Raw genomic sequence first — 20,842 nt, 5'->3', positions numbered from 1 at the left:
ACATGGAATTCCCTCCCTATTTACTTAAGGGAAGAAAACAATTTGGATAAATTTAAGAGCAAACTAAAAAGCTTTCTTTTTAAGGATGCATTTGATAATTAGAAAGCTGGACTATGAGTTTCATTCTAATTCCGTAACTTCTCTGAGGCTCATTGTTCTCTCCCTTCCTATTGTATTTTACCATAATTGTCTTCTCTTCTATCAACAATTTGTATTTCTTTTCCTATCCTTTCCTCTTGTTTTAATATGTTTGTAAAATTAGTCTTCAATATGTTTCGTAAGGTTTAGTTCTTTGTTTGTTTTGTTGCCCCCTTAATTTTGTAATTTTACTGATATGTTCATCGCTTACAATTTTGAATAAGCGATCAATCAAATTTAAAATAAACTTGAAACTTGAAGAAGAGGGATCAGATTCACACCATGTTAAAAAAGATTCCTACGATTTCTCAAAAGTTGCCAGCTGACCTCGAAGCATGGCAGTTAGTTTACTAAGGGCTCCTTTTTCAAAGCCACAGTAGTGATTCCTGTGTGACAAATGCAAGGCAGCCCATTCAATTCCTATGGGCTGTGTCGCATTTGTCACACCAGTATTAGAAGGAAGGAGTGGCGTAGTTTTTAGAGCAACAATAAGCACCCTGAGGTTGTGGGTTCAAACCCCACGCTGCTCCTCAACCCTCCATTGTCCCAGGTACATTAGATAGATTGTGAGCCCACCACGACAGACAGGGAACAATGCTTGAGTACCTAATTGTAAACCACTTAGATAACCTTGATAGGTGGTATATAAATACCTAAAATAAATAAAGTATTCACTATCGCAGCTTTGTAAAAGGGGCCATAATAGACTTGTCACAACTTTGGTCTAATCTGGATTATGGTAGATATAGCCTTGGTTGACCATACTTGTGCGGACTGCTGGGCATGATGGACCACTGGTCTGCCCCAGCAGCGGCATCTCTTATGTTCTTATGTTAATTTCCCTGCGCATAATTATTAAACAAACAGTCAATACCTTAAACTAATGGTCTTTATTGCAAGGCCCATGAGCCAATGGCAGCCCGCGGAAACCTGGGAGGCTCGCGCACCTATCCAGAGTCCTCCTCACCCCACCCACCCCCGGCAAGATCTGGTGCTTGCTCACCCTTCTTGTTTCCAGCGGCACTGCTCTAGCTCTTCGGGCCGCCGACAGTGTGACTGAAGTAAATACGCTGCCTTCAGTGATTTGGAAGCTTTTTCTCTGCTACTGCTTCCTGTCCCCACACAGGAAGAAGCAGTAGCAGAGAAAAAGCTTCAAGGTCATCAAAAACAGCATATTTACTTCAGTCACGCTGCTGATGGTCCAAAGAGTTATAGCAATGCCACTGGGAAGAACAGTGAGAAAGCATCGGAACCTGCGTGGGGGGGGAAAATAGCATGGGAAGGGTAAGAAAGATGCTGGACTGTGGGAATGAGGAAAAAAAGGAAGGAAAGATGCCAGACCTCCAGGGGAAGAAAGGGAAGGGGCAGATAAGAGTTGCCAGACCATGAGGGGGAGGGAAGGGAAGGCAAGAGGTCAGATCACTGGATGGGAAAGGGGGTGGAGAAGAAGAGAGAGATGCCAGACCAGGGAAAGGAAGGAGGAGCAAGAGATTCCAGACTAAGGCAGGGGGAGGGGAAGGGAAAGACAAAGAGATGACAGACCACAAAGGGGGGAGGAGGGAAAGGAAGGAGGTGTGAGAGATTTAATTTACATCTGCTTCTACATTTTGCTCTGTTCATGGAGAAATGCATTTCTTTCTATTTCTTTGGTATTGTACTGCAGCAGAGTCTGGCATCTTAGGTTTTTGTTTGTGTATATTAGGACTTTTAGTTTGTGGTCCTGTATTTGCATAGAGTTTATCTGTGTTCTGCATGTGTGGCCAAGGCCAGGTGTCCTGATAGGAATGAATGTTGTGAAGCGTTACTGGTGTCAAGGCCCCAAGCAGGAAGATATTTGTCAGCTCTGTCAGCCCTTTTGGACAAAAAACAGCCCTTACTCAAAAATTAGTGAGGATCATGGCCTTAAACAGAATCAGGAAAAGTTAGAAGGTTGCCATTATAGAAGTACTCATACTATCCAAGGTTCTTTAGGCACACTAACAATAAGTCAATAACCACCTCTAGCAACTTTCTAACCCAACCTCTTGACTTCCTGAATGAAACTGGGGAAAACTGATCCTATAAATAATCAGCTTTTATATCAACAGTTTCTGAATCATAAACCCACCTAGAAGTATCAAAAATAAGAGGCAGAATTTTAAAAACATGTTGAAAGGAATTCAAACATTCAAGTCAAGATTTGTGGACTTCCTACTAAGAATGTGAGCCCAGTAGGTAAAGAAAAAACTACCTAAATATATGTAAACCACTTAGGTTGAACCCAAAGAAAGGTAGTATATCAAATCCATGACCCTTTACCCCTTTATTTTACAAGAGGCTCTGCCAAACAAAAAAATGGCAAGGACAGACCAAGATCCAATACGCATGCCATATGCCATGAGTTTATGTTGTTGGGCAGACTGGGTGCACTATGCAGGTCTTTACCTGCCGTCATTCTCTGTGTTATTATGTACTCAGAAAATAGAAGCAGGGTTGCACATTCAAGCCCCATGTCAAGAGTGGGTTCAGGGGCTAACCTAACGGGAACCCCCAAGGCCAGCTCTGTTAGTCCCCCTGTATATATGGCACCCTCTTTTTCTTTACAAATTGTATTTCTGCCCTTTTCCATCCTGTATCGGTAAGTTAATGTTTATCCGTGCGTTTGAATGTTTGTAGCATCATTTGTAATTTGTTTTTATCATATGCTCTTTTTATACTTTGTTTTTATATAATGTAAAACCGCTTTGAATTCTGATAAGGTGGTATATCAAATTTTTAAATAAACCTGAAACCTGATGCCTCTACTGAAGGGGGAAAAAAAAAAAAAAGAACATAATGGGTAAGATTTCACTTCCTTTCCCTCAAGAAGCTATAACAAAACCTATGTGAATTTAGTTCTCTTAAAATCTCACACCTTTCTCTTCATTTAGCACTCTGGGCTGTGGCAGAAACCGTAGTGGTTTCTACCGCGGTCCAGAGTGCTACCACGGCTTCATAAAAGGGCGAGTAAGATAAGCTCCTATCTATAGGATTCTTCTGCATCCACTGTCAGATTTCACAGGACTCTCCCTTGACTACAGAAATCACTCATGGATATTCACTCCTTAGAAATCTCCTCCCCCTTCTCTTAAATCTCTTGTGTCTCCAAAACTAGCATCCTTTATACATTGCTTTCTTTACCCCAAGATTTCAATACAAACTCTCCCCACTATGACTTATTCCTCTCTTTACACTCCAGTTCCAAATCTTTGTCCTTACCCACGTATATGATATGATAAGTTAGTTGTCAGTATACTTATGTTTGAGTTTCAGGGTTAACATAAGTCAGTCTCATTACGAGTTTCACAACACTGCCTGTCCTTCAGAGTTCTCAGAATGGCAGAGTAAATAAGACTTTTGTACCACTGTCTCAAAATTTATTTTATTCAAAAAGATACTGGAAATAATGACCCTTCCGTGACTGGTTTTGCTGAGTATCTAGAGAAAGTCAGAGATGTTTGCAGAAAATTTGAATAAAATTAAAGTGACTGAGGACCAACCATTGGGGAGTGAAGTAAAATAGAATAGATTTAAGGAAATTGAGGTTAAGGAAATTGTGAGGATAATTCAGACTCTTAAAGTAACCAAAGCAAGCAATGATCCTAGTCCAAGAATTTTAACTAAAATTGCACCTGTATTGGCTAAACTGACTAATAAGTCATGTATACTATTTCCAAAAATTACTTTGTTTTCCCTTTCCTTTTGTATTTTACCCTTAACGGTCCCTCCTTTCCTATTATAAATTGTATTTCTTTCCCCTCTATCCTAGTGTTTCCTGATGTAATTTGTCTAGTTTTTTTAAATGATTTTTATATTTTTACTATATTATTGTTATTGTTTTATTATGTATTTTTTTGTATATGTAAATCGCTTAGGAATTGTGATAGGCGATCAATCAAATAACGAATAAACTTGAAACTTGATTCAATTCTGATGTCTTTCCTGAAAGCTGCAAAAGAAAACAATAAGTCTTGATAATGGGCAGACCAATATCTATGATCAGCTACCAGTCGGGCCCAAGCCAGACTGAGCCTCAACCCTAGGGACCAGTATCCAAGCGCCACAAAGAGGGGGGAGGAAAGTGCAGCTGATACCATGAGCACTCTGAAGAAACGCAATTGGTGACTGTACAGCCTGCGCTACCCTCCTGATTAAGTCAAGGAGTGAGCAAACAACAGGGGAAACCCCTGAGCTCCACAGTTCCAGCAGGGCTGGCTGAGCAGGTCCCCGTAGGATCCATCTGTCAGCTGCAGACCGAAGTCTGTTCAATTCATGTAGGCTAGGCAGTCACTGGAACTGAAAAGAAGCACAAAATCCATGTAAAAACCCACAAAAAAAATACTTGAAGAACAAAAAAAGAAGACTGAGCAGATCAAAGTTGTTCCAGCAGGTTTGCTTGAAGAAGAAATAGCTGACAACAAAGAATAGGGAGAAGGAGGAGGTGCTGAAAACAGTATTCGATATCTCCTGCGACGGACTCGTGGGAGCGGATGCAAGACCCTTGGTTCCGCATACCATCCCTATTGCACTAGAAACACCCTTTTAGGAAACTGCGAATATAGGTTCATGGTGCAAATAAAGACCAGCTCTGACTGAGATGGAAAATTTAAGAACTAGAAAAGCAAAAAAAAATCATACACTAGTTTAACATACAATTTTGGGTTACGGTGTTCCCACAATAAAAACAAGCAAGATTACAAAATAACAATCTTTCATACAGACTTACCTCTAGAGACCATGTAAACTTCATAAAAAGAATACAAGTTGAAACCAACAGAGAGAAGTACGTAAATTTGCATTTCCCATCGGGGCAACATAATCATGCACAAATAAGTTATTTCTGAGCTCTGCAAGATGAAATCTCACAATTCAATGCTGTGATGAATCCTAAGGAAAAGGGGTAAAAAATATATCAAATTATTCTATAACACTTTACATATTATACAGTTTACTTATTTATTCTGTATAGCAGTAGTTCTTAAACCTGTCCTAGGGGACCCCCCCCAGTCAGTCAGGTTTTCAAGATATCCCTAATAAATATGCATGAGCGACATTTGCCTATAAAGTAGGTAGCAGGCATGCAAATTTTTCTCATGCATGTTCATTAGGAATATCTTGAAAACCCGACTGGCTGGAGGTCCCCCAGGACAGGTTTAAGAAACACTGCTGTTCCGGTCCTCGAGAGCCACAGGCAGGTCAGGTTTTCAGGATATCCACAATAAATATACATAACATACATTTAGAAGAAGAGAAGAACTAATACATATATGCACACATTAATAATTTATTAATCAACCTTACTTTTTTCATAAATATTATAAATATATTGAATATACCACCCTCTGACTTATAACAAACACCTATTTCAACAGACAACCCAGCCAAATGCCCTTGTTGCCCTGAAAACCTGGATAATCAGTTCCACATTGGCCAGTGTTTTATTTAAAATGTTGGTTTATTCCTTCCAGAGGGGAGATGTGGTTTTTGAGCCTAGCTGCAGTTGCTGTATGATTAACAAATGTGATTATAGAGAGAAAAATACAGTGAAAACCTGAAGTGGCTTCAGCTCCTGAGGACGCCTGTGTGGCGAAACGCAAGATTGTGTTGGGCTGGCTTGAACATTTTGTCAGTTGTTATTCAAGAGAGAACAAGATCTTATCACGAAAGCAGGAGTTTAATCCATGAAGCACCAGTTTGGCAAGGACTGATTATCCAGGTTTTCGGGGCAACAAGGGCATTTGCCTGGGTTGTCTGTTGAAATAGGTGTTTGTTATAAGTCAAAGGGTGGTATATTCAATATATTTATAATATTTATGAAAAAAGTAAGGTTGATTAATAAATTATTAATGTTGTGTGCATATACGTATTAGTTTTTCTCTTCTTCTAAATGTATGTTGTGTGGTTAAACAAAAAATAGGGGAAGATTTGTATTTGAATATGTCCGTTAGCAGTATTGATTGGGATTCCAATAAATATACATGAGATAGATTTGCATCTCAAGGAGGCAGTGCATGCAAATCTATCTTGTATATATTCATTGTGGATATCCTGGAAACATGACCTGCCCGTGGCTCTGGTATTGCCTACCCCTGGTATATACAGTATATTAAATACGTACATATATAACTTTAAAGATAATTTTAGTTATTACTGCTGTGAGATACCTCCCAAACAATTTGGCACAGTACAATTGTAACTAGGCATAATTTATATAAATTCTGAACACAAAAAGTGATACCAAAATCAATTAAAACAAAAAGAAGACTATTTACTAAAACTGTACTAAGTAGTAAACACAGGAATTAGTTAACAGAGTAGTGGCTTGACAATGCACACTAAATTCTAATTTCTACCCTCTTCCATTTTAGCATGGAGGTAGTAACCGCAAGGTAACTGCTACATTAAACACCACCTCAACAGATGTAGCTAAGCATATCATATTATCTAGAATGCAGTTAATGCACAGTAAGGAGGTAACTCTACTAAAGGATGCTAAAAGTTAGGTGCCCGACAGCATTCAATAATGTACATGCTGAAAAACAACTGAAATGCTCTTGTCCCTCTCATGTGAATGCCCCCTTTGCAGTTACGCACTAGAACACTTCAGGAAGAATGCACAATGCTCCAATACCACGGTAAAAATAACCATGGTGGGAGCAATTTTTTTCTATCGGGTGATGCTCAGCACGAATGGCATGCAAATTATATGCATGCTATTCATGCAGAACAGCCCCGATAAAAAGGAGGGGAACTGTGCCAGCTCCTCCTCCTCCTCTCTATCCCTCCATTCCTGCAGCTAAGCTGGCAGGGAAAACAGTATAACGAGAGAGTGGGTATTTAAAGAGAAGAGGAGAGGGCCCGACAAAACCTTGAGGTACACCGATAGACAGTGGGATAGTAGCGAAGGAGGATACTAGTTTAAATCTTTATTGATTTTCAAACTTTGATAGTGCAATACAATTGGTAAATCATAAAATACTGCATAGAACGCACTAATAACTATACAATTATTACATTAAACAGTCATTTACTCCCATCCTCATCTTAATTATTAATACAATTAAACATACGATGTGATTTCAACAATATAATTAAATAATTAACTCCTCAAAGTACATTTCTCTCCCCCCACCCTCCCACCCTCCCTGGATGTGTAAAGAAATCTAATGAAAAGGGAAGAAACATGACCCTTACTGTAATGCAACAAAAGTAGTCAATGGACTCCATACATCATTAAAGGACTTACTAGTCCCCAAACGTTCTGCCATCATTCTTTCATCTTATACCCTGTCCCTCCCTCTAAATATTTTGCAGTAATTCTTAAAAACGAGTATACTTAAATTTAAACTTACTGCGGCCACTTCTGTCATTCGACTCAAAGCTAGTTGAGAGAGCAAGATGGCGGCACGCTTTTTTACACTCTTTAAATAACCCTATATTGAACAGCTGATTTCCCCTGCCTCTATTGGATCCCCAATATCCTATCAATGATGCCCATTCTATCTCCACATTCAGGCCCTTTGGTTCCACAGTATCAATAACGTTGCTCCCTTTCATTCAAAATACTTTCAATATTCCCACCTTCCCTCCCTTGTTTCACATTCTCAGTGATGCGCCAGGCTATAAGATGAATCTGAATGTTTTTCCCTGTATTTATAGGGAGACCCTTGAAAAAGCACGGATGTGCGAAACATGTCAGGTATTCCTCTCCTGGGTCATATCAGCTATTAAGATAAGTAGCTTTCAAGTAAAAGTTTAAAAAATATTATTAATTTATAAATAGAAAAAAAAGAAGAAAAAATCCTAAAAAATAATATTCATTGGCCAATGATGAAGGTCCACGTAATGCTTCACGCTATAAACTTATAACTGGCAGTGGAGTGGTGGGGCTTAACTGTTCCCTCTAAGCTGAGCAGGAGTCCTCCACCCACAGTCTCACCAATAGAGGGTGCTGTTTTACTGTCACATATTTCAATTGTGAGGGACAGGCAAGTTCTGCAGGACTCCAGGGAACATACCTGTCCTTAGCAACTGAAAATATTCCACCCCCTAGTGGTAGCAATGCAGCTGGAGGACACCTGCTCAGCTTAGAGGGAACAGTGCCTCGGCGGTATGGGCTCCTTTTACAAAGGTGTGTTAGGGCCTTAACGCGCGCTAAAATGCTGCGCACGCTAGCTGCTACCGCCTCCTCTTGAGCAGGCAGTAGTTTTTCGGGTAGCACGTGCTAATCCAGTGCGTACGCTAAAAACACTAGCGCACCTTTGTAAAAGGAGCCCCTATAAGATATAATTTATTCGGGATGCTTTAACGAATGGGATGCTAATGTATGTGTTCCTGATTGAGTGAAAAAAAGTTTACATCATTATTTTGGGAGCTATAAATGGAAACTAATAATGGCACAAGAAATGGCAGAGTTTGCCACTAGGTACTCAGTCATACCCTACTACCTACATTTATTTCCCATAGTTCTCGGTAGCTTAATGTGATAACTACGAACAGCAAAGCCTGTTAAAAGTTACCTGTTTCAAGATACTTGCCAACATTGCTACCCTATTGAGAAACTATTCATTTAAAAAAGCACCTGCTGCTCCTTTTCTTACACTACAGTTGCCTTTTTTTTTCTTTTTCCCTATATTGTTTGTTGTTATAGTCTATTCTAGTTATTTGTGGCAGTACAGTTCCCAAAAATGTTCACGAACTGCAAAACTGTGAATAACAAAACACTTAAGCCTATGGGAAAATAGAGTTTAGGTTCCAGTAGTGCACAGTGCCCCTTAAAACCATGGAAAGTAAACAATGGATCTTTTTTTTTTTATTAATTCTTTATTCATTTTCAAAAATACATTAAGTGTTAAATATATTCATTCATATTAACAATAAATACATCACTTACAAACAATCATTGATATATTTCATAAATTCTTATCCCTTCCCCTTTCCCATCCCTCCCTCCCATATATTCCATTATCATATAAAACATATAATAATAAACTTCCCCCCCCCTCCCTATACCTTAAGTTGATAAATATAAGGGAAACAAATTCAACTTAATCTTTACAATACTTTGTCAATGGTTTCCACACATCCTGAAACTTCTTAAAATATCCCCATTGTAATGCAATAAACCTTTCCATTTTATAGATATGGCATAAAGAATTCCACCAGAACAATGGATCCTATTGGGAAAATAGGGTTAGGTTCCTGCATGGAACAGCACTTGCAATACGTGTAAATGCTTGTAATTCACTCTCTGGACATTTGGGGGCCATACCTGGAAGCAAACGCCAGACCATGAAGTGAAAGCAAAAGCAAAGCAAACTTGTTTTTAAGAGCTTGTCCACAAAAATGCAATCATAGGGGTGCGAATGGGATATATCGGTCACGTATCAGGAACACACAAATGACAAGAGCAGACATTTTCTAGATCAGGTGCCGCTAGGCACCCTAATTGCTGCCTCCCAGTAATGCCTAAGTTTGGGATCTGCGCCTTATTTTTATTTTTTGATTGGCTTAGTCAGCATGGTAATTGACCACGCTGGTTTTCAGCCAATCAAAAAAAACACTAATTAAACAATTTAAGAGTTTGGCTTTGAACTCTTAGGACACCAAGCAGTACATAAGTGGAGGCGCCCTCCCACGCCTAAGTACATCTAACCACACCTATCTCAAACAGTAGGCCTGGTTGAGTTAGGCGTTGTAAGGCGCTCAAAATAAGCACCACCAAATTAGGCAAGTGAAAAGCTAGTCTAATGGAGTGGTGTCTATCTAGGACAGTGTTTCTCAACTTCTTCAAGCCAAGTACCTCCTAATCCTAACAAATACCAACCAAGTATCCCATCCAAGCTCTGCCTCAGACCCGCTCAAGCTCCACCCCAGACCCCCAACCCCATAATAATAGTACTAATTGTAATGCAATTTCTTCCTTCCATTTTTCATATACACACAATATAATCTTATTAATACATAATGGTAACCACAAAATTAAATAAAAACACAAAGCATACTGTACACAGAGAAAATGTTAATTATCATTTATATTAGGGGTGGGGTTTTTTTTCAAAGAGGTCACGGCAAATAACTTTAAACTATGCAATCAGTAACACTATAGAAAAATAGACAAATATAGAGCAAAATATAGACAGCAGATATAAATTTACAAAACTGACACATTTTGATCACTAAATTGAAAATAAAATCATTTTTCCTACCTTTGTTGTCTGATGATTTCATGAGTCTCTGGTTGCACTTCCTTCAGACTGTGCATCCAATATTTCTTTCTTTCTGCCTCCTGCATGCTTCCTCCCCTCCAGACCTCTTTCCATTTCTCAACCAACATCTCTCTCTGTCCCTTCATGAGTCCAACTTTTTCTTCCTCTCTCCCTGCCTGCCCCACCCCACCTCCAAAGCTGACCCTGTCACCCGACACACTCCATTCCCCCCCAACTTTTTTTTCCTCTCTCCCTTCCTGCCCCACCCGCACCCCCCCTCCCGAAGCCAAGCCGACCTGACCCATCCACAGAAGCTGATCCCTGACTGCTTCGCCCGTAACCTCCCCTCCTGAAGCCTATTACTTTGTTGGAGTCGGACTCGCTCCATCCTCCCCCTGCAGCAACTCCGTGCAGGGACAGCACATGCAGCGCCACCAACGGCCAGGCCGCGTACCCCCAAGGGTACGCACACCGCGTATTAAGAAACACTGATCTAGGACACCTAGCGACACTTGAGTTTGCTTAGGCACCACTGGCATGATTCTATAAAACTTTGCCTAGCGGTTCATTGACAACTGTGTCGTTTATAGAATCCAGCTCCAAGTGTCTGTGAGCAATCCTTTCCTCCATTTTCTGGGCCTCTTCTCCCTTGAAAAGAGGAGACTGAGAGGGGACGTGATTGAAACATTCAAGAAATTGAAGGGAAATGACTTAGTAGAGAAAGATTTTTCACCCTCTCCAAGGTGAAGAGAATGAGAGGGCACTCGCTAAATTGTCCGTACGATTGTGGCAGTATAGAAAAATAAAAATAAAGTTATTATTATTATTAAAGTTAAAAGGGAATAGATTCTGTACAAACGGAAGGAAGTTCTTCTTCACCCAGAGAATGGTAGAAATCTGGAACACTTTTACAGAGGCTGTTATAGGGGAAAGCACCCTTCAGGGATTCAAGAAAAGGTTGGATAAGTTCCTGCTGGAACAGAACATACGCAGGTAAGGCTAGACTCAGATAGGGAACTGGTCTTTAACCTAAGGGGCGCCGTGTGAGCGGACTGCTGGGCACGATGGACCACTGGTCTGACCCATTAGCGGCAAATCTTAGATTTTACTTTGTTTTATATTTGTGGTATATCAAATAAACTGAACTACTGAGAAGCACTTGCAGTCTCTGCCTCAAGGTTGCTAACAAATGCTGCTGAAGTCCCATCAAGCTACACAGTAGAGCCACTCGACCATGTCCCAAAAAAATCACAGCAAATGCTACAACCAGTCACAGGGCACAATGCCTAATCTTTTCAAGAAGAGTATTAGCAGCACAAAAGAAATAAAGACTTCTCGCTTGCAATAACAAATTTGAGCTTAGCAAACGCCTCAAAAATAAACTTTCCTAGTCACTTACTAGGGCTCCTCTCTGCTCTCATTCATTCCGAGCTACTTAGATACTGTACTTCTTCTCTCCTGTAGCCAATTCCTGGGAAGCCTATCTCGTAGCCTTTTCCCTTGAATCTCGCTGGTGAGCAGGGCAGTGCCACCCGTTCCTTCTGGAAACCTAATGGTTACTTTCTCTGTCAATCTCCCAACAGTCAAACTAATAAACAATGCAGTATGTTAGTGTGAGCTAACACGCACGTGTGCCTCACAGGCTGCAGACAGGCTCCATGAAGCTTTTTTTTTTTTTCCCTACAGGAATGAGGACGTCAACCAGCTCCTGATTGGTCACTAAGCAATTCCCTCACCGATTGGTTAATGCTCTGTTTGGGCGTCTCCACTCTCCAGAGCCCTGACTGTGGATTCCTACTGTAAGAAACTTCAGGCAGTCAGGGAGAGAATTCGGGTATTTTGTCATTTGAAATCATTGCAATACCGATGGTTTGTTTTTTTGAAAACTGGAAATGATTTCTTTTTTTAAAATATTTTAAAGAAATTTTTGGCCCAGCCAGTTTCTCCTGGTCTTTGGAATTGCAGCTGAATCAGAGCCAGGACTGGCCCCGATCATTAGGCAAGACTGGTTTAGGACAGCTTTCTGGGTGGGAGGCAGCTGCTGGTAAAACAAAGCAACAGTTATGATAGATCTAAAAAAAAAAAAAAAAAAAAAAGGGCATTTTTAGACACAGACCACAGAGAGGGAATTTCCATTTGCCCAGATAAAGAGCTTGTGGAAATTGTCCTTAAGGGATCATTCACTTATTATATAACACTATTTTTCCTTCCCTAACTCCCTGTCACACTGTAGAGCCACCTCCCCCCCCCCCCCTAGAGTCTGGTAGAATAAAACATAGTACAAAATTTAACATTTAATAATATACGGCCCCTATTATCAAGCTGCACGGTAAATGCTCTAATGGTCTTAGAACTCATGATTCTCCCTGTACAAGCAGGATGTCATCCATCTTTGGTGACATCATCTGAAGGCCCTGAAAGCGGATTTGCTCTCCCAGAGCTCAAAGGAAGACTTTTGTAGCCCCCTCTGAGCATATGCTAGCCCCCTCCACTTTTATTGCCCCTGCTGCAGCCTCATGGCTTCAGGATGGGTGTCTCTAGCTAGGTACTGCAGAGTGCCTAGCAGCAGTCCATATGGGGAGGAGGGCCGATGGCAAGAAAAGGGACACCAGCAGGCTCATCCTGCCACAGCAGCAGGCCCTCGTGTGGAAAGGGCCATGAAATCAGATCAGACAAGCCACCACTCACCCTTCCACACTCCTCAGCTAGGGAGACACTAAGGGTGGCTGACTCATCCTGTTTGTCCAGGGAGAAAGTGAAGTTACTTACCAGTAACGGAAGTTCTCCAGGACAGCAGGATCAGTCAGCCACATTATCCCGCACTCATCTCCATACAGATGACACTGCTAGGCACTCCGCAGAACCTAGCAAGAGACACCTGAGTCCACGAGACTGCACCAGGGGCTTATAAAGGGGGGCTAATACATGCTGAGAGGGGGCTACAAAAGCCTTCCTTTGAACTCTGGGAGAGCAAATCCTCTTTCAGGGCTGTCGGATGACATCACTAAGGGTAGCTGACTGATCCTTCTGTCCCAGAGAACCTCCGTTACTGGTAAGTAACTTCACGTGAGCACTTACCTTGCCGGCTTACACTAAAAATCTCTAGCGCAGCATGATAAAAGGGGGCTTATTCCTCGAATAAGCAGCATAAAATGTGTTTTACTACTTGGGATCTAGCTGGGTAATTGGGACCTGGGTTGGCCACTGTTTGAAACAGGATGCTGGGCTTGATGGACATTCAGTCTGTCCCAGTATGGCAATTCTTATATTCTTAAATTACTGATGATTATATGTGTTTAAGAAATTATTTAAATAAGCTCAAATTAAGTTGGGAAGTAGCACGTTATGTTTGCAAAGTATTAAACGTACTGTCATGCATTCTGTAAATATACAAACCAGTAAGAATTCCTTATACCTTACTTGATGCATCTTTCAACCTCTCCCTCTCTCTTTAACACTGTGTCACACCATAGTCAACCCCTCCCCCTCCTTCAGATGTTACATAATTAGTGAATGGTCCCTAATTGGGTATAACGGCAGCTGGTAATATTGTGGGTGTCTGCTTAGATTCTCAGTGCCTCTACTATAACTCAGTGTTCTTCAACCTTTTTACACCTATGGACTGGTAGAAATAAAAGAATTATTATGTGGACCGGCATCAGTCCGCGGACCGGCAGTTGAAGAACACTGGGTTAAGTCATGGCCCAGACCCCGCCCATCTCTACCCAATCTCCACCCAAGATCCCACCTCCATAATAGTACTAATTGTAACACTATTTTTTCCATTCATTTTTCATAAATACACACAATATAATCTTATCAATAACACATAATGGTTAACCACAAAATTAAACTACACAAAGCACACTGACAGCAGATGTAAATTCTCAAAATTCACATAATTCATTCACTAAATTCAAAAATAAAATCATTCCCCCCTACCTTTGTTGTCTCCCTCCCTCCGTGCTATGCCTTACCTTCTGGCTTACTCCCACCTGGCCATTTTATGCCGCCCCCGGTGTTATCTTCAGGCCGGCTCCCTCTTCCTCACTGATGCAGTGCACAAAGCTGTGGGCAGCGACTCTTTGTGCGTCCCGCACCTCATCTGGAAGCCAAGGCTTCTGGTCCAGGCGCAGGACATGCGTAGGAGCCACTGCCCGTGGCTTCGTGCACTGAATCAGTGAGGAAGAAGGAGCTGGCTCGAAGATAACACTGCATCAATCACACCATGGACCGGCGGTTGAAGAACACTGTTTTGGGCCTGATGCAGGTGCTGGCCCTGTGGATCGGCAGGAAATTTCTGTGGACCGGCACTAGTCCACGGACTGGTGGTTGAAGAACACTGCTATAACTAATAAGATTTTGCTTCTTGTCTGACTTCAGTGGTAGGCAGACAGAGCACAACTAATTGATCTGGCTTCTGCCGAAAAATGAGCTAGGAGTGTAGTATTATAATCAGAGGGATGGGACTGTGTTTAATAGGAAACTCTCTTGAGTTTAAACCCCTGCCACCCATAGGAATAACAGTCTGGTTTTCTATCTTCCTAGACACTGACTGTATGCCTTAGGAAAGACCTCTTCAAATGGAAGCCTAAAGTGTACAACATTTGAAAATCTATGGATAGTGGACTTACATATTCATCAACTGCCAGTGCAGTCTATTTGAAAACTGACCTACTTACTTTACTCAGAAACATAGATTCTTTATAGATTCCAGATGTTGTGCTACCCAAGCTGGTGTACCAGTCAAGGAGTAACCAGGATTGTACGAGTGACAGTAGCTGCTTAAGCAACTTCCCTATTGAGAACCCTCTTCATCCCTTCTGAGATACTGAGGAGAGAGGAAAGACAAAACTATGGAAGTTCATTTTCAAAAAAGAAAGATGTCCAAAAGACGGCATAAACCGGCACTTGGATGTCCTAATAGCCAGCTTGTCCAAGTGCTGATTTTCGAAACCGACTTTCTGGACGTCTTGCTAAGCTTCTTAGCCGCTGTATGTCCAAAGTTCACGGGGATCACTCGGTTCAGGGTCAATGGAATCCCCATCAAAATAAGTGGTCCATAAATCATCTGGAGCTCAGAGCCATTCGTCTAGCTCTGCAGGCTCTGGGAAATGTCCTAGAGGAAAAAGCTTATGTGAGCTCTTTTAGTGGGCTGAAATCCACCTTCAGGCTCTCTCCGCGGCTCACGTGGCCAGAGTGGAAAATGTTCAGGCCGACTTTCTAAGTCGACAGTTCCTGGACCTGGGAGAATGGTTACTCTCAAGCAGGCCATTCATTCTAATTGTGCAGTGTTGGGGTAGATCAGTGATGGTCTCGATGGCTTCAGCCAAGAACATGAAGGCTTGATGCTTCTTCAGTCAAAGGGTGGAACAGGGAAGCATGGGGTTCAACACGTTGGTCCAACCCTGATCACCGGTCAGTTTCCTTTATGTCATCCCTCCTTGGCCCATGGTGGGCAGGGTCATCCGCCAGATTGCCTCTTATGCAGGCTGTATGATCCTAGTAGCTCCGGATTGGCCTCACCGGCCTTGGTATGCAGACCTGGTATGCCTTCAGTAGGACAAAGGTCTCAGGCTGCCTCTTCATTGTGGTCTTCTCAGTCCGGGGCCAGTTCCCATGGAGAATCCCAATGCTTTGGTCTTAGAATTTGAAAAGGTCACAAATATGTTGTTTTTTTTGTTTTTTTTTATTGATTGATTTCAACATATAACACATGAAACCTCTTGCTACAGAAAATCAGAAAGATAAATAAGCAAGAATCAAAATATTGTACATATTGTATAATACATAAAGAATAATAAAATATAAAACAACAAGCGAAAAAATTTTATCCAGTAATTATATATACTCTTCCTTAGACCACTAAAGCCATTCTTAAGAAGACAAGATGATAATAAAGATAAGGAGATTTCATAACAATGTTAATCAACTTTAGGTAAAAGGCTTAACATGATTAATTCCGGCAAAGTCTATCTAGCTGCTCTTTATTAATTAGTCAGATTTTTTTTGAGTCCAGAAAACTACGAAGCTGTTCCGGTACAAAATATACATATTTGGTTTCTGCAAACTTTATCACACATTTACAAGGATAACTTAATAAGAAAGTTGCTCCCATTTTTATTGTCTCTTCCCTCATGCTCAGGAATAATTTCCTCCACTCTTGAGTGGATTTAATAACATCAGGGGAAATCCAAATTTTTTCTTCCAAAAACGAATTTTGGGAAAAACGGAAATAAGTTTTCATTATCATGTTTAAATCCTGCTCAAACACCAATGAAATAATCATAGTGCTTCAATATTGAATTTCTTCCTGAGATGTCTCAAGGATACCAGTTAAATTATGTAAGTCTACTTCCTGAGGGTGAGAATTCTGTGATTTCCTTGGTAAGTAATATATTTTATTTATAGGTAGTATACATTTAGGTGAAATTTTTAATGTCTCCACTAAATATCTTTTGAAAGCTTCCCTAGGTGTACCCAAGGTTAACTTAGGAAAATTCAACATTCTTAAATTCAATCTTCTACTAAAGTTTTCCAAGTTTTCAATTTTTCATTGAATAAAAGTTCTATCTTGAACCATAGCGGAAGAAATAGATTTTAATGAGGAAATTTCTTTGTTCACTAATTCAAATTTTCTGTGCATTTCTAATTGAATATTTTGTACAGAAGAAGATAAATCATCCAATTTAATTGCTACCTTAGAGATGTCTTCAGATGATTTCGTAGCCACTGCTTCGAGTCTCTGAAGACTCTTCCAAATAGTTCCAAGGGTCACTGCCTCAGAGTCTGTGGTCTTATCGGTTGTCCGGGTGCGGAGGAGTCCCCCCGAAGAACGCCCTTGCGTTTAGTATGGGGCATTGTATCCGAAGCAGAGAAAGCCGTTTGGCAAGAAAAAAAATGGCAAGGTAAGATGGAGCTCCAGTTCTGAGTGCAGTCACACCGCCGCCATCTTGTTCCCTGAAATATCGGTCACAAATATTTAAATTTGATTACACAGCTAAATACAAATATTAATACAAAAAATAGCAATTAAAGTGAAAATCAAGACAAGAATTTTTTCAAATATGAAAGTTTTAAGTTTTCTCAAAAAAGCTTGATAAGGAACAGTAATTCTAAGATCTTTCGGAAGATTATTCCCTAATAAAGCTGCTTGATTACCAAAAGTTGTATTTAAAAATAGTTTTAGAACCCAAGGTTTTTATGAAAGGAAAATTTGATATTAAATTATTATTAGTACAAAGGGATCTCCTAAGGGCATAGCTTAAAAGCTGATATGTAAAATATTCAGGAACAGCATCATCAAAACCCCCATAGATCAAGAAAGCCATTTTAAAACATTCTTGCCTCATCTGGCAACCAATACAATTAAATCAAGAGAGGCATCATCCTAGCAATCCAAAATTCATTCTACCAGCTGTGTTTTGCAGTAATTGCAAACCTAGGGCATCTTCTCTCCAACTGCGCTAGCAGTTTTTAGCACAGAGAGCCATGCTGAATGATCCGCACTGCTCCTGACTTTCATAGGGAGCAGCGTGGGCCATTCAGTGTGGCTCACCGCGCTACAAACTGCTAGCGCAGTTTGATAGAAAAAGCCCCTAGCCTTAAGAGCAACAGAAATGCCAGTACAATAATATAATTGTGAGGCAATAAGAATTTGAACCAATAAATACTGTGCTTCAAAACACAAGAGATCTAATTTTATGAAGCTGGCAAAGCTTCAAAAATACTCTTTTAATTATTGTATTCACTTGGATATTTAAAGACAATGTTGCATCCAGCATTACTCCAGTATTCTATGAGCTTTCAACAGGTAAGGAGATGCCAGAATTCAAATACAATCAATCTGGTACAAAATCTGTGGAATTTCTTAACCTAATAATGTAGTTTTCTCTGTTTAATTTCAGAAAAGTGGTAAAACCAATTTGCTACCTTTCCCCCTCCTTTACTAACATGTAGCGTGGGTTTTAGCACCCGCAGTGGCGGTAACTGCGCCGACGTTCATAGAATTCCTATGAGCGCTGGAGCAGGGAAAAGGGAATTGAAGGATACAATTAGAGGGTTACTATATAGTAATAGATCACTTACAGGTTACAGGATTTTTTGAAATTTATCAGCCTAGAAGGTGTCTGAGATCAGAAAATAATATGAAACTGAGCTTGGAGGGTGCGATGCCAATCTCTCATGTTAGGATTGGTGCAGCGATGCTGTCTGTGGAGGTGCTAAACTTTGGAATGCGTTGCCCGGAATTTTGCGATGCGGTGCTGGGAGGATGAATTTTAAGAAAATACTGAAAACTCATTTGTTTGTTAGCATTTTCCTGTGTTACAGCCTCTTTTACAAAACCGCACTAGCGGCTGCGCTAACGGCCCCAAAGCCCATAGAGAGTCCACATGTTCACCCATCCACCTAGACAGAACACTTGCTTTCCAAGCAGGCCAAATGAACAACTGGCTGAGCAACTTAATAACGCACTCTTCATCCTATCTAAGTATCCTAAATGCTCCCTTTGCCCTTTCGCTTTACTCCATCTGATTTTTACCACGATCTCTCTTTCCCGCTCTGTTCTCTGCCTACATGTATTGATGACTGTCCAGTGCGCCTATTCTCACTGATTGTTTGCAGCATGTTCCAGCCCTCTTTTCCCTGTATCCGCTTCATGTACTTTAAAAACTTACTTCGCTGATTGTCCAGCTCCTCTTATTGTAAACTGCCTCGAACTACTATGGCTTTGGCAGTATATAAGAATAAAATTATTATTATTATTATTATTAAAGGGCTTCGGGGCTGTTGCTGCATGGCTTTGTAAAACATTAACCGTTAGGTTTATTAGACACTGACCTGAGCTGTCTGGTTTTTCTTTTTTTCCCCCCTTTTTTACAAGTATTGTTCTGCAATTGTGTTTATATGTGGTGCTCAACCTGTTATGATTGTAATCTTTGTAAACTGTATAGTTAATATAAGGTATATAAAGTTTTAAATAAATTAATAAAATAAAATAAAAAATAAATATTCACAGTACAGGAATAAGTAGTAAAATATCATTCGTATAAGAATATATTTATGCACCTAAGTAGCGATAGGGTAATGGATGCATTTTTAAAAAGACATTTTTGTAGAAACATTAAAATTCCCTCACCTTCAGAATGCAGAAGAAACCTCAGATGACTACACAGATCATGTTCCTGTGTCAGCATTGTTTTCATGAATACTGTATTTATTTTGCCAATATCCACCAGGGGTCAGCACAGACTCTGGGATTTTTTTTCTCGTCTTTCTTAATTTGTATTCTAGCCACATATATTTATTACAGTTAAATACTAGGAAGATTCTATTCAATATGCAGTGCAGAATAGCACACAGAATCTCAGAAGGGTGAAAAACTTATGCATTTAAAAACTCAGGAGTTATCATTATAGTAATTAAAAAACAGTTGCACAGGAACAGCATAATGGGGTCCTTTTACTAAGGCGCGTGCTAAAATAGCCAGTGCGCCTTAGTGAAAGGACCTCACTTTGAGGGGACTATTCATTACAAGATGTTAGCTTTTATGACTATCAGGTGATAAATGAAATGAAGTTATGCATGTTCAAGACCGCCGTTAATAATAATAATAATAATTTTATTTCTTATATACCGCTATACCATAAGTTCAAAGCGGTTTACAACAAGTTACATACAATGAGAATAAGAGATGTTTATAACAAGAAGTAAGAGATGTTTACAACGAGATACATACAATGAGTGTATGAGATGGAAGGGGAACAGAAAAAGTACTTTCTGGGATACAAATTGCAAATGGAAGAGAACCAAGATGGTTTGAATCAAAAGGAAATATCTAGTCAGAGATTGGGGTGCAGGGGAAAACAATTTGGGTGGAATACCTATACAAATGGGAAGAAGGATGAGTTAATCTAAAATCAAGAGAATTGGGGATTGGGATGAGGATAGCTGAGGGAGATTGGGCAAGAATTAGGAATTAGAATTTGTTAAAGAGATGGGTCTTCAGTGATTTTCTGAAGTCGGTGTAAGAAGTGGCCTCGAGAATGGGTTTTACGAGCCATGTGTTCAGTTTGGCTGCCTGGAATGATAACATTCTGTCTAGGAACTTCTTATAAAGACATGATTTCAGGGATGGGTAATTAAAGAGATTTATTCTGCGAGAGTCTTATTAGAGCTGTTGAGGATGAATTGAGAGGCGAGGTAAGTTGGTAACATCCCAAAGATAGCTTTGTAGCTGATGCAGGCAAACTTGAAGAGTATTCTGGATTCCACCATTTTTTTTAAACCAAAGATGAGCCGGACCGCAGTGTTCTGAATTAATCTCAGCTTGTTAAGTGTCTTCTTATAAGCTCCCAGATATATAATGTTGCAGTAATCCAGCGTACTCAAGATGGATGATTGTACAAGTAATTGAAAGGATGAATCGAAGTATTTTTTAGAATAGAAAATACAAACAGATAATCTAAAAAGTCCAA

General features: G+C 40.2%; 1 protein-coding gene across 2 annotated transcripts in view; it reads right to left on the bottom strand.

Moving 5' to 3' along the window:
• The window catches only part of HHAT (hedgehog acyltransferase), a 280,070-nt gene extending 268,143 nt beyond the window's left edge, over positions 1-11,927 (bottom strand). For both annotated transcript variants that reach the window (XM_033939836.1, XM_033939837.1), the window contains exons 1-2: positions 11,764-11,927; positions 4,883-5,043 (exon numbers count right to left, since the gene is read on the bottom strand). In XM_033939836.1, the coding sequence (XP_033795727.1) occupies positions 4,883-4,979 (97 nt within the window). In that variant the 5' untranslated portion in view covers positions 4,980-5,043; positions 11,764-11,927. The remainder of the gene's footprint in view (positions 1-4,882; positions 5,044-11,763) is intronic.
• Between the last annotated feature and the right edge of the window lie 8,915 nt (positions 11,928-20,842).

This window comes from Geotrypetes seraphini, chromosome 3 (assembly GCF_902459505.1).
Source record: "Geotrypetes seraphini chromosome 3, aGeoSer1.1, whole genome shotgun sequence".
Lineage (NCBI taxonomy): Eukaryota > Metazoa > Chordata > Amphibia > Gymnophiona > Dermophiidae > Geotrypetes > Geotrypetes seraphini.
The sequence above is the reverse complement of the archived record's forward strand: the minus strand, read 5'-3'. Positions and strand labels throughout refer to the sequence as shown.